The sequence below is a fragment of the Zingiber officinale genome, chromosome 7A (genome assembly GCF_018446385.1).
Source record: "Zingiber officinale cultivar Zhangliang chromosome 7A, Zo_v1.1, whole genome shotgun sequence".
Classification (NCBI taxonomy): Eukaryota; Viridiplantae; Streptophyta; class Magnoliopsida; order Zingiberales; family Zingiberaceae; genus Zingiber; species Zingiber officinale.
Genome location: NC_055998.1, coordinates 91,801,905 through 91,814,883, shown reverse-complemented (window position 1 = coordinate 91,814,883; position 12,979 = coordinate 91,801,905). Strand labels below are relative to the sequence as shown.

General features: G+C 35.4%; 1 protein-coding gene across 1 annotated transcript in view; it reads left to right on the top strand.

Annotated features, from left to right (window-relative positions):
* The window catches only part of LOC122001776 (DNA topoisomerase 3-alpha-like), a 35,616-nt gene that overhangs the window by 964 nt on the left and 21,673 nt on the right, over nucleotides 1–12,979 (top strand). The window contains exons 2-13 of the mRNA XM_042556692.1: nucleotides 1,130–1,308; nucleotides 4,525–4,597; nucleotides 4,851–4,973; nucleotides 5,094–5,215; nucleotides 5,288–5,360; nucleotides 5,438–5,554; nucleotides 6,439–6,522; nucleotides 7,229–7,408; nucleotides 7,500–7,628; nucleotides 9,395–9,469; nucleotides 10,675–10,764; nucleotides 10,876–10,980. Coding sequence (XP_042412626.1) covers nucleotides 1,130–1,308; nucleotides 4,525–4,597; nucleotides 4,851–4,973; nucleotides 5,094–5,215; nucleotides 5,288–5,360; nucleotides 5,438–5,554; nucleotides 6,439–6,522; nucleotides 7,229–7,408; nucleotides 7,500–7,628; nucleotides 9,395–9,469; nucleotides 10,675–10,764; nucleotides 10,876–10,980 — 1,350 coding nt within the window. The remainder of the gene's footprint in view (nucleotides 1–1,129; nucleotides 1,309–4,524; nucleotides 4,598–4,850; nucleotides 4,974–5,093; nucleotides 5,216–5,287; nucleotides 5,361–5,437; nucleotides 5,555–6,438; nucleotides 6,523–7,228; nucleotides 7,409–7,499; nucleotides 7,629–9,394; nucleotides 9,470–10,674; nucleotides 10,765–10,875; nucleotides 10,981–12,979) is intronic.

Sequence of the window (12,979 nt, the reverse complement as noted above, 5' to 3'; positions counted from 1 at the left end):
TCCGGTTTCTCGTCCTTTAAAAACGCCGTGCGCCTCCTTCTCATCTGCCAGTGTACTCTTCCAGAGCACTGTTTCTCAGACGCACCGAGCCCGTCGACTCTTTCTCGTGCCGTCCTCCCTAGCCGCGTCTTTCGCTCGACTTCCTGTGCTCCTAAGTTCCTGCACACTTAGATACAGGATATTAAAACATAACAGGACCTAACTTGACTTAGTTGATCACATCAAAACTATCTCGGGGTACTTACACTCTTCTTCCACTGGTGTGCTCACTTGTCCATAAACTCATAACATGGTTTGTTCTTCTTGAAACATGTAATGTGAGCAACATGCTCTTCTTCCTCTTCTGCCTACACAACAATGTTGTGCAAGTACTCTTCTTCTTCCTCTTAGACACAATGATGTCACCTCTTCTTCCACTCGTGGGTTATCTTGTCTTTAAACATGAAACACCTTCTTCCATTGGCCTACTTCAAGGCATCAATGTTTAATCAAAGCTAACACCTTCTTCCATTGGCCAGTTATGGGTCAGGCCAGTTGACTGGTTCTGAGCCAGGTCCGGTTCGGACTTGGCCCATGGTCAGGTCTAGTGCAATGTAATATGATGAATTTTATGCTGGATCATCCTACTCTTTCCAAAGGTGGTCAATACATTGTACTATACTATATTGATTTAGCATGTGGAAGTATACCTATTTATGCTTTAATACAAAGGGAAAGCTATATACAAAATGAAAAAGGAATTTGTTGTTTTTTCTTGGATTATGTCTTCTAAAAAAACAAGATTGTGACTTCTAGCTTAAATTGGTCAACTAACTTTAATATTTGTAACTATTAAGCGAAGTGATTCTAAGTGAGCTAAGTTCTAGTACCACAATTGATATCTAGTAACTCACAATCAATCTGAATTTTTAGTAGTTTGTGCATGCAAATCTGAGTTGGATTTTGAGATAAACAAACCTTCTATCTATATGCCTTAGCAGATTCATTCAATCCTCCCTTTCTCGTCAGCCTAGTGAAATATGTCGGTCACATTTGCTTATACCTGATCGAATGCCTTACGTTACCCTTCTTGTGCTATCTTTAGATCCTACACTTACCACTGCAATTTCCTTATTCCTTTGAAGTGCAGGATAAGTTGGACATCAGGAAGACTTTGGAAGAGGAAGCAAGGAAATGCCAGTGGCTTGTTTTGTGGCTTGATTGTGATAGAGAGGGTGAGAATATTGCTTTCGAAGTCATAGAAGTCTGCACTGCTGCAAATGATAATCTCAACATTTGGAGAGCTCGTTTCTCTGCACTAATTGATAGGTATGTTATGCTTAATTTGTAGATATGGTGTTACTTCATTTTGGATTTTTGCGAGTTAAATAATCATATGAGTGTTAGTATGCACATGTTTAGTGCCACATGGGATATATTAGTCAACAAGTCTTATATTGAGTCCTATATATTGTGTAATGTTTCTCTTTTTGGTAAGACTAATACAACTCTATCCATCTCATTTTGGTACTGTTGACTCCTTGGGATTCAATTTTCTCCTTTTCAATTCCTTTAAGGGGAAGCCACATGTTATACTGTTCCATTTCTAATGCTTCCTCTTCCCTCCTTAGTTCTATCACTAATGTTCTCCCATGTAATTTCAATAATCCTCAACTCTACATAGGACTCCCATCTCTCTTCTGCTTGGCCCTAGCCATCATCATCCAGTCTTTGTTCATTGCATTCTGAAATACGCCTATTATGAACTTGTCCGTTTTCAATTTATCTATCCATGCGATTACTGTTGATTCTTGAACTCGTTCAATTCTAATTAAATAGGATCATATCCACATCAATATAACCATGTTTCTAAGGTGTGGATCCTTGTTCACCCAGTTGTGCACTGACTTGCCATTACAATGATGATGTTGCCATCTTCCTTTAGATGTGCATGTAATTTAACTTCTTCTCATGAAGCCCATGACTTACTCTGCCACAATACAAGCACAATCGAGGTAAAAGGAAACTGATATTAAATTGCTAATCGTCCATCATTATCCTAATGGGCCAAAGGCTCCACCCATAAATAATTCAATATCCATTATGCATTCCACAAGAAATAGCATTCAATTGTAATTGTGATGTTTTATTCTAAGTTATTGTGTTCTAATTTTTGGTGGTAGTATTCTACTCTACATTAATTAACAACAAAATAAATTACCCGATATATTTAAGATAAATACCACATGCATCATATATATACATTGCATGAAGATGTGCATGAATAGTTTCACAAACTCTTGTATGATGTAAGGTTCAACATGTTCCTACTGTACAACGGCATGAATATACATCACCAGGTTACACACATATATGTTAATCATGAAAATCAATAATACTATGGACAAAGAGGGATAAAAATACAAGAGCAATAGAATAACAACCACACAATAAAGTTGGTTCTTCGAAAGGTTTGGCACATTAAGATCCAAGATTATAAAGATCCAAGATTAACTCTCTTTTAATTTCACAAGTAAACCTCAATAAGTTGACTCAAATCCTCGAAGTTACAGCATCATTCCACACTTCGTAAATAAGCTAATTTAGCCGTCAATTACTGATCAAATTTACCCTCAAGCTCAAGCTCAACCTCATTCCACAAGACCTCATATTATGATTAAGTCTCTAATTTAAGATCATCTCAATGCCTGTATAATTAATCTTGTCATTGTTAATCGTTTAAGTGGTTAATTAGCAATCCTTAGAGATCCATATACATGCACAATCATCATCATACAACCTGATTAATACTCCATTACAATTTATTTTTTGAGGTTGATCCAATCAACCTCAACAATAAAAGCCTTAATTTCCACTAAATCATCCCAATATTATATTTTTCTTCCTCTGCACCTCAATCACCTCTATCAATTGACTATCCAACTAATATAACTTTATTGCTATTGTCAACCTCAAAAGTATTGTTATTATAGTTATTTTGTCTGCAGCTCCTCTTAGGCGAATAAGAACTTAATCTGCTTGACGAGAGAGGAATTGCATCGCAACAGGCGGAGCAACAGTGGACAGAGAGGAGACAACACATGGGTAGCTTTGCGTACGAAAAGAGGAGGAAGAAAAGGCTTTGAACGCTATTGTTGTGTGGGATAGGAGAAAAGGGCTTGCGGTTATAGGCTCCAGCAAGGAGGAAGAGGGGGTCGTGGTATCAGTGAAGAGGAATTAGGTGAGCAGACTTTCAGGTGAGGAAAGAGAGGAGAAAGGGAGGCTTCAACCACTGCTTGATGTAGCACTGACTAAAGGAGGAAGAATTGGCTTGGGATCGAGCACACCGGAAAAGAGAAAAGGGGAAGTTACAGCTTCTCACAGGATTTGGGGGAGGAAATAAGGGGTATTTAATAATATCTAAAATCATAAGCTAAAAAAACTCGGTCAATTCAATCAGTTCAGCCCATTTCACCATTGGTTCAACCATAAATGATTCAATTTAGGTTCGATTTGAGCCTGGTTTAAGCCAAAAGCAAGAATAAAATCACACCACACCAAACTACAATATTAAATGACCCATAAAACGTCAAAATAAAATCAAAACCAAAATAAAGCTCACTAGATTAGCTATTAAAACATTTGGTTCAGCCACAAAAGTCTATGTTTTAATCCAAATAAATTCTAATAATCTTTAATTGCATATATTTAAAATTTGTTAAATTGTTAGAGTATAACATAGGGAATATTGTTGCTTGTTCTGGCCTATTTTCCAACAATTTAATTAACTATGCTATCCTACTTTTTACTTGCTTTCAAAATTGCCTTATTTTCCACTTAAACTGGCAAGATTAGATTATATTTCAATCCATATTTCACGTAAGCCAAGATTCGCGATGCTCAACTGCGGTAGGGAAAGACAATCAAATTAAAACTGATACTTCTTGACGAATAATGAATTCACAAGATGAAGTTCATCTAGAATTTTCAAGTTGCTGTCTTTCTTTTTAATTTAACCATATTCTAATCAAATTTTTTGATTTCCAAAAATTATTTATTTGAATATTTTGCCCTTTGAATACTCATCAAACACCCCCAATTGGTGTCTTAGCATTTTCCCACTCTTGTAACCCTGCTCACGTTTCAAAAAATATCATTTTATGTTATTTAACAAACTTCCACTCGTAAATCTACCTTTAATCTCATTTTAAGTTTAAAACAGCCTTAAATTTTTCTGATAAATCCAAATAAATATCATTAGGTAAATATTAATTACCAATTATTAAATATACAAACAAATTGAGTATATAAAAATGTAATAAACAGGCTATCGATTAACGTATGCTTCAACTTGAGGGAGAGTGTAAAGGGTAATAATTTAGGTGTCAATATGGATAGGTTTAGTCCCGCATGATGTAATTAGATGTTAAATGGTCTGAACTATGATATGTGAAGGTAATAGCTCTCTTTCTGATAAAATAATATTTTTCAATTCCTCTCTATTGTATTAATTAAGTTATAATGCTGACTTCTCAAAACTGGCAGGGAAATACACTATTCTGTGCAAAACCTTGCAAGACCTAACAAATTGTTTTCCGATGCTGTAGATGCTAGGCAGGTGATGAATTCTTTTGAAATGCTGTTATGATATTCCGTTTGCTTCCCGCTCTTTTATTATCCATGGTTATCAAATGATTAGGGTAAACATTTAGGTAATTATCATTGAATTTGTTAGTGGACAAATTTGACGTTTATTTCATTTCCTTCACTTTATATAATTTTAAATAGTTAGTGCAATTGCCTGGTATGTTGCCTCCACCCATTTTGTCTTGTTAACTAAACACTAATTACAATGGCATCATATCTTGCAGGAAATTGATCTTCGAATAGGTGCCTCCTTTACAAGGTTTCAGACTATGCTAATAAAAGATTCATTTGTTCTTGATTTTGCTGGTGACGGTAGGAATCTTGTACTAAGCTATGGCCCATGTCAGGTTTTTGCACTGCTCATTTATTTCATTTAAGTTGAAGAACTAAGGATCATTATTTCGTTGATATTCAAGCCATACATTCTGTAGATTGAAATTATTATGATCGTCTTCGGTAACATGCAGTTCCCTACTTTGGGTTTTATTGTGGAAAGATATTGGGAGATACAATCACATGAAGCTGAAGAGTTTTGGACAATTAACTGTTCACATACTTCTGATGAGGGAACTGCTAACTTCAATTGGATGTAATATTTTTCAATCCCTTCAATATGGGTAATTCTGATCAATATTATGAAACCAATACCTGTCCTCTACAGGCGTGTGCATTTGTTTGACTATACGAGCGCCGTTATAATTTATGAGATGTGTGTTGAAGAACCAACTGCAACTGTGAGCTTGCAACTGTGTTAGTTCACTCAATGCCTTTGTATTGTGAGGTGTAACTATGTTTCTTAGCCTTCTTTCAGGTCATCAATGTCAAACATCAAGAGAAGCTGAAATATCCTCCATATCCATTAAGTACTGTTGAGCTTCAGAAACGTGCCTCCAGATATTTTAGAATGAGTTCTGAGCATACTATGAAGGTGAGAGATATCTACAACTTTTTGGTTTTAAATTTGTTCTATTAGAGGCTGTGATGTTATTAAGAAGTTGAATGTAGTGGTGCTGATTGGTCTGATTATTTGTCTTCCATTACATGTTATTGTTTAGATGAACTACTTTTCCCTTTTATGGCAATCTGCATTTTGATAACTTTCTTGCTTGTATATAATTCCAATCAAGAATATAAATGTTACTACTTTAATGCACCAATATGGAAAAATAGGTGCCATAGTAGGCTCCCCTGCATCCAGTTACCCACATGATACTGATTTGAAGTAATGACACATACGAAGAGACAAACTTGAATACTCACAGGGTATAGGATGGGAAGGGAGAAATAATAATACATGGAGGAAGAGGAGAGATTAGATGATTACTGGGGCTCCATTTACCTATCACTGCAGTTGCAGATGTTGCATCATCGCTGCTATGGTTGAGCAGAACCCTCTTCCTGAAGTGTCCATTTGTTTGCATCAGATATCTGCTAGCTTACAGGAAAAGAAACAATCTCTGCATTGTATCATTTTGCAACTCATTGTCAACTAATTCCCTCATCAAAGGCAAGCAGTAAAAGATAGCATTGTATCTTCATGCTATCTTATTCTACTTAATTATTGGTACTTTTTTTTTAAAAAAAATTGGGCGAACTAAATACAAACTATTAGCAAGAACTGTTTTTTAGTCTTCACATTCTTTTAACTTAATCTATTATAACTATCAGTTTTTAGATCCAAACAACTAGTTAGAAACTTGTTGATGTTTTTCCTTGGTTATTTTTATTAAAGATACAGGGTAAGCCTGTTTCATTTCTTGGTTACTATTTTAAATATAATCAAAATTTCTGCACTTACTCTTTTATTTGCAGATAGCAGAAGAGCTTTATCAGGCTGGATTCATCAGCTATCCACGCACTGAGACTGACGGGTTCTCTGTTAACACAGACTTGCATGTTAGTGTCTAGTTTTTCTTATGTTGCTGTATAGTACAATTGATCTTGTGCAATGATTCCTTTTAGTTTTTCTCCAGATTTTATTATTATTTTTGTTTTAATAGTTTCCATGGATAATGAGATTATAAATAACTGCTCCTGCTCACACAATTATACTTTAGTGAGTAAGAGTATCAAACTTTATTGTCAATGAAAATTGTTAGCCAAAGTTGGATTAAGGATGAAACAATGTGATTTAACTGCAAGAAACTTTCCCCTATCCCATCTGCTATCTGTTTTATTTATGCATCTTGTTGGTGCTGAGTGAGCCATGAGCTCTCTCTTTTGTTTTGTCTCTTTTCTATTTCTCTTTTCTGACCTCTTTCAAACTCATCAAATCTCCCTGTGCTTCTTTTGTTTCATCATTCTTGTTTTGAAGGATTTGATGATTCTGTTTCACCTAACTTGTTATAAATCCCTCATCTAGACTTGCGATGGTTATGCTATTCCAGATGCTGTTATTCTTGTAGCTACCACAAGTCAGTTTATGCTTAAGCAACACTTTTTGAAGTTCTTTCTGTGTGTCTTTAGTTTTTGATACTTTTGTTTGCTAGTAATAGTAATCATATTGCTGCACATATAGTCAAACTGCTATCATAGGCATGTATGGTGAAAGAGGACTCCTTTCCCTACTATTCTCTAATGATTCTGTTATTTTCTGTCCTAGGCCATTGTTGGAGAGCAAGAAGGTCATCCGAATTGGGGTTCATATGCTCAAAGACTTTTGGACTTTGAGGCTAGGCTTTGGAGAAACCCTAGTAGTGGTGGGCATGATGACAAGGCTCATCCTCCTATTCATCCAACAAAATTTTCTGCTGGTGAAACTAGTTGGAGTCAAGATCATAATGTATGTTCAAGCCAAATGTTAAATTTTGATTTGGTTTATTTTGAACTAATGACTTTGAAGATTTATGGTTCATCTCAATTGTTATATCCAGAGATTGTATGAGCTTGTTGTCCGTCACTTTCTTGCATGTGTTTCACAACCTGCAGTAGGTGCTGAAACTTCTGTTGAAATTGACATTGCTGGTGAACAGTTTGTTGCTTCAGGACGTGTTATAATTTCTGTAAGTCATCTTTGGTAGTGGTACTTGTAGTTTTGCATTCTTTTCTGTATGGCTATATTTTTCTTGTTGACAGGTCAATATGATTCTGTTCTTTGTCCTATTGTTGCCCGTCCCTTTATTTTGAATTCGGATAACTGCTTGTTTTGATCATGCCTCTTCTGACATATTATTTTTTGACATAGCAGATAGTCTAGATTAATGTCAATGACTAAGTAACTTGACTACTTGAGAAGATTGTAAACTGATATTTTTTTGGGAACAAACATCAACTGGCTGAACTTTGAATATACTTGTAAGCTGCCCAAAATGTTCTGTAAACAAGTGAGGTGCAAATTTTTTTATTTTTTATTTTTTAAATTGGTGCAGTAATGTAATGCAAATATAAGAACACAATTTGTTATTAACGGAATCTTAATCATATATTCAGATATGCCTCTAAAATTTTTTCTTTAATTAACTTTAATGAAGGGGAGCCTTGTCGCAACGGTAAAGTTGTTGCTTTGTGACCAAAACGGGTTCGAATCCTGAAAACAACCTCTTGTAAAAAGTAGGGTAAGACTGCGTATAATGTATCCTTCCCCAGGACCCCGTATGGCAGGAGCTTCATGCACCGGGCTGTTTTTTTTTTTTTTTATAACTAACTTTAATATTATTAATTCTTGTTTTTGTTGAGGTCAAGTGACTAACTTTAAATAGTAAATGATGAAGATTGACGTTGATAAGTTCACAACCATCCAAGTTTTCTTTTGTGCAATAATACAGTGAAATTAGTAGTTGATTGTTTTTTGTGCAACAACGGTCTGTGGCTATGAGCTTTGGGCCACATAGGGTCCACCACAATTAAATTGAGATGTCATTCTTTCCTGGAGGAAGTGTTAAGTTTGATGACCGTCCACTTATTACGAAGTGCTATTAGGAAAACACCGATCCTATAGTTTCCTTATGTGTAGGATAGTAGAATAGAATGAACTGGCCATGCCCCACAGGTGGACTAATTTACCATAATTGGGTGTTCATTCTTTAATTTCAAAATTAATAAGACTCAGTGAAATCTGCTGACCAAAGGTTTCAAAGATGAACTGATCTTGCGTGGATGAGGGCGTGTGGTTCAGGAGCTTCACATGGTTGTCCTTGATAGGCAACAAAGATGAGCTGACATTTGGGAGATGGATGAGGGTGTGCTGATGATAGATCTGTTGCACAAACATAGATGATAGACATTGGAGATGATGTGTTCCTGTGGTCACGAAGGAACAAACACTCTTGATACCATGTTGAGATTAGGGGAAATTATTCCTTGTAAGAACCTTAGGTAGTCCCTTCTACTATATGTATTATTGACGAATAAGGAATATCAAAATAGCCAGCCTTATAGATATTATACACATAACTCTATAACCATCTGAAACCTCATGGATAATTATGAAAGTGATGGAGATGGTCTTGATTAGACTTGCAAACAAAGCTTTCTTATGACTATTTTCTTGTAATTGAGCTGATCTTCAGTTGCAAGACAAACTAATTGCCCAACAAAGCATAGTTGACTTTTGAAGCATATCTAAGCTTAACAACTAGTTCAGATATAAGTATTAACATGTTATCTTTTAATGCCATCGGTTGTATTTTTTATTCTGTAAAAATTTGAATATTACTGCAATGTGCCTTATTCTCAGTTCATAGATCCTTCAATTTCCAGTTTTGGCCACTATAAAAGAAAATTGTTTATATATATCTCGCAATCTGAACTTCACTTTTTTAATTGTTAGAAAAATTACTTGGATGTTTATCGATTTGAATCTTGGGGAGGGAATATACTTCCTACTTACACAATTGGCCAACAGGTGGGTTTATACATCATTTTTACAAATTTATAGTATTGTGTTAGTTGTCTTTGTTCATTTCATTCTTTTATTTGTTTCTTTGTCCAGTTTAAATATTATTGTTTAATCTTACAGTTTCTCTTACTTCTTTCCTGTGGTTGTTTCTTACAATTGTGTCTAATCATCTCCCTACACGCCAATTGTATGCTATACATTGACTAAATTGTTTCTTTATTGTTGATGTTAAGCAGGAAGTTTATGCATTTCAAGTTGAACGATAAGAACCATATACAAATCTTTTCTATATGTTAAAATTCATAGGAAGATTATTTTGTAAACACTGTTAAAATTAAATTCTAAGAACGTGATTATTAAATTCAAATTTCGTACTAATTTTTGGATAGATTTCTAGAAGGTATTGTTTGATTGGATACTTTGACCCCACCTAGTGGGATAAAGCTTGGTTGTTGTCATTGTCGTTGTATTGTTTGATTGGATATTTCTTTTACTTTACTAGAAGTAGATATCATTGCATTTTGTCTCTCTTCATGTGTATAAAATTAGTTCTTAGTTTAGTGCTAACTTAACAATTCTATTTATGCATAAAATATCGGTCCATATTTTTGTCATGGCCTCATCTGGTGAAATACTAGGAAAAATCTTCGGTGCCTTGGTGAAAATAATAATCTATTGGTTCTCTTGCTTAAATTACTGATCTTCCACTTCTTTGAACCAATTGTTAGATTTACTTAAGACTCGACTCAACCATGCAGCAGCAACAAGCCAACAACATTAACTAAGTTTTAACCTACTAAGTGGGGTTGACTATATCGATCCTCCTATGTAATTAAGCTCAATCACCTATTATATTTTTATCTATATTTAAATGAATTTTATCTATTTGACCATTCTGACCAAGTTTTTTTTGGTCTCTCTTCTCCTTTATTAATGTGCGTATTTGTTATGATCGCACATTGTTTAACTAGGACATTTATTGGATACCTTAGTATGTGTCCATACTATTTTAAATGCATCTCTTAAAGTTTTTTCTCAATTGGCGCAATCCCAACTACTTTCTCTTTGATGTTTTCATTTTTTTATCCTATCCATCCTCTGATTCTCGTATGTCCATACATCCACTTTAACATTTTCATCAATACGACTCTCATCTTTTGCTCGTGTGGTATGTCAAAGTGTTGATGTGTGGAAGTGCTATTTGTTCTCAGTTTGTTCCAACCAGTTTGACTCTTGATTCGGGAGTGACTAGACCACCGCCTCTTCTAAGTGAAGCTGATCTACTCAGCTGTATGGACAAGGTAAGTGCTAACTCAGTCCATATTCTGACTTTTGTGTTTTTGGTGGATCTGCATACGTGCTTGCATAAATCCTGTGCTCTTTCTATAGTCACTTATCTCAATCTCATTCAGGCTGGAATTGGCACAGATGCAACAATGCATGAACATATTAAAAAGTTGCTTGATCGGCATTATGCAACAAAAGATTCAAATACTCGTTTCTCACCAACAAATCTGGTAATTCCATCTCTTTTTTCCACATGCCCCAAGTAACTACATTCATCCAAAATAGAATACAATTCTTCTGCTATGACTTGCTAGATAAACGTCTTTCGCATTTTAATATTCTATAAAAACCACTTAACATTCAAATTTAATTTTAGAAATTCAGTGGAATTTACCAGTATAGGAGGATAATAGTTTGCTGTATGCATAATATGTTGAACCAGTATTGGAGGATTTTAGAAATCTACTTGTTGCAATTAATGGTTAACTGTTCATAATTGTCTCAGTCCATCTGTGCATGCCATTGATAGATAATATGTCATGCCATTACAAGGTTCTTTCAACTATATATTGTTTCTCATTCCAGGCAGTTCCATATCCTAGTTCCCATTAACCGCGGTAGTCGTCATCATCATCAAACCTCATGATTGTCCTAACTATTTAGGTTCAGTTAACCATTGTACTATATGATCCAGTAATACTAGTTCTTTATTGGCTAACCACTATACTATGCATAAATGAATATACAAACAACTTACTTCCTTAAATCTATACCGAATAACAAATTTATAGGGCATTAATCAAGAGATGCATAACCACGCTAAAATAACCTCAGGTGTGAGTAGAAGCAGATTGAAAACATAGTCTTCCCCCCTCTGATCTGATCAGGAGTGTGATAATCTCCCAACCTAGGAATCTAGGGACAACACAACTACAAGTAGTGTGTTAGTCTATAATATATGTAACATCCAGCATAAATGAATTGGAGTAAATTCTTGCGATGCTATAATAAAAGCTTCAATCACTAAGCTAAAAGCTCCCAGTAATAATTGTACACTCAACAATTATTACCTGCACTGGACACCCATATCAACTTCACAAAAATGAATAAAAAAAGTCCCTGAGCATACTATGTATACATGCCAATGCACTGATGTAATCATGCAATCATATAGATAAATAATTCTTGCTGGCTTGGCACCTCAATCCGGGTGTGCACCATTTGGCCAACACTAAGTGCGACATACTGTAGGTTGATGCCTTAATATGAATGTTGTCTGGCCGATGTCGCTAGGAAAGTTTGATCTGCACCATAAAATGGATACAATGTGGCTGGCAGCAATAAGTGATCTGGCCAACACAATGATTTTATAGAGTACAACCTTCTGTTTAAATTTTTATCCAACATAAGCATAAATGAATATACAAACGACATATGCCCTCAAGCCACCCTACCTCAAGCTGATTAGCCGACTAAGAGGATCTCTATACGTACAATAGTCTGCCCACACTGTAGCATCCAACAAGGCATCAAACTAGAATTAGGTAACCATCTGAAAGCATAGGAGTCAACTATGAAATAAAGAGGACTTAACACTTCTAAAGAGAGTAATTTTTCCCTCTTTAACAATGCCCCAAAACCAAATTGAAGATGCCCTATAAAGTAATGAAACCCTTATCAAACATTAACTTGCATGTTAGCCTTCCATACCCTCCCTAGAGAAATTTTAGATCACAAAAGCTTTATTAGATTTTATGTTTAGCACATCAAAACGTGAGCATAATTTAACCTCTTAAATGGGATAGAAGATCCTGATTTTTGCAACCCTATGCACCTAGCCCAAGGTGAAATTTCAATCTGTGTCTCTCCTTCAAGAACCGCTGATCACCTCCTACAATTTTCACACCATCAACCTAGGAAAACAAAGAGAAGTTTCTCACACCAAGAAGGTCTCCACTTCTTCCTCACTCCCTAAGGTCGGCCTTAACAACATATGGGTGGAGAGAAGGGGTCCAAGCAAAGAGGGTTCTCAGTATAAGAATAAAACCTAGGGGAGGGAGATATAAACCTAGGGGAAGGAGAGGTTTATTTTGGAAGAGCGAAAGAGAGGGAGATCCTGTGTGGAGTTGGAGTATCAACTCAAGGAGAAGCTGAAGGGATGAAGCTTCCTCTTGGTTGCAACTCCTCTTATTTTTACAATGCTAATGATTACTGATCCGGTGATAAAGA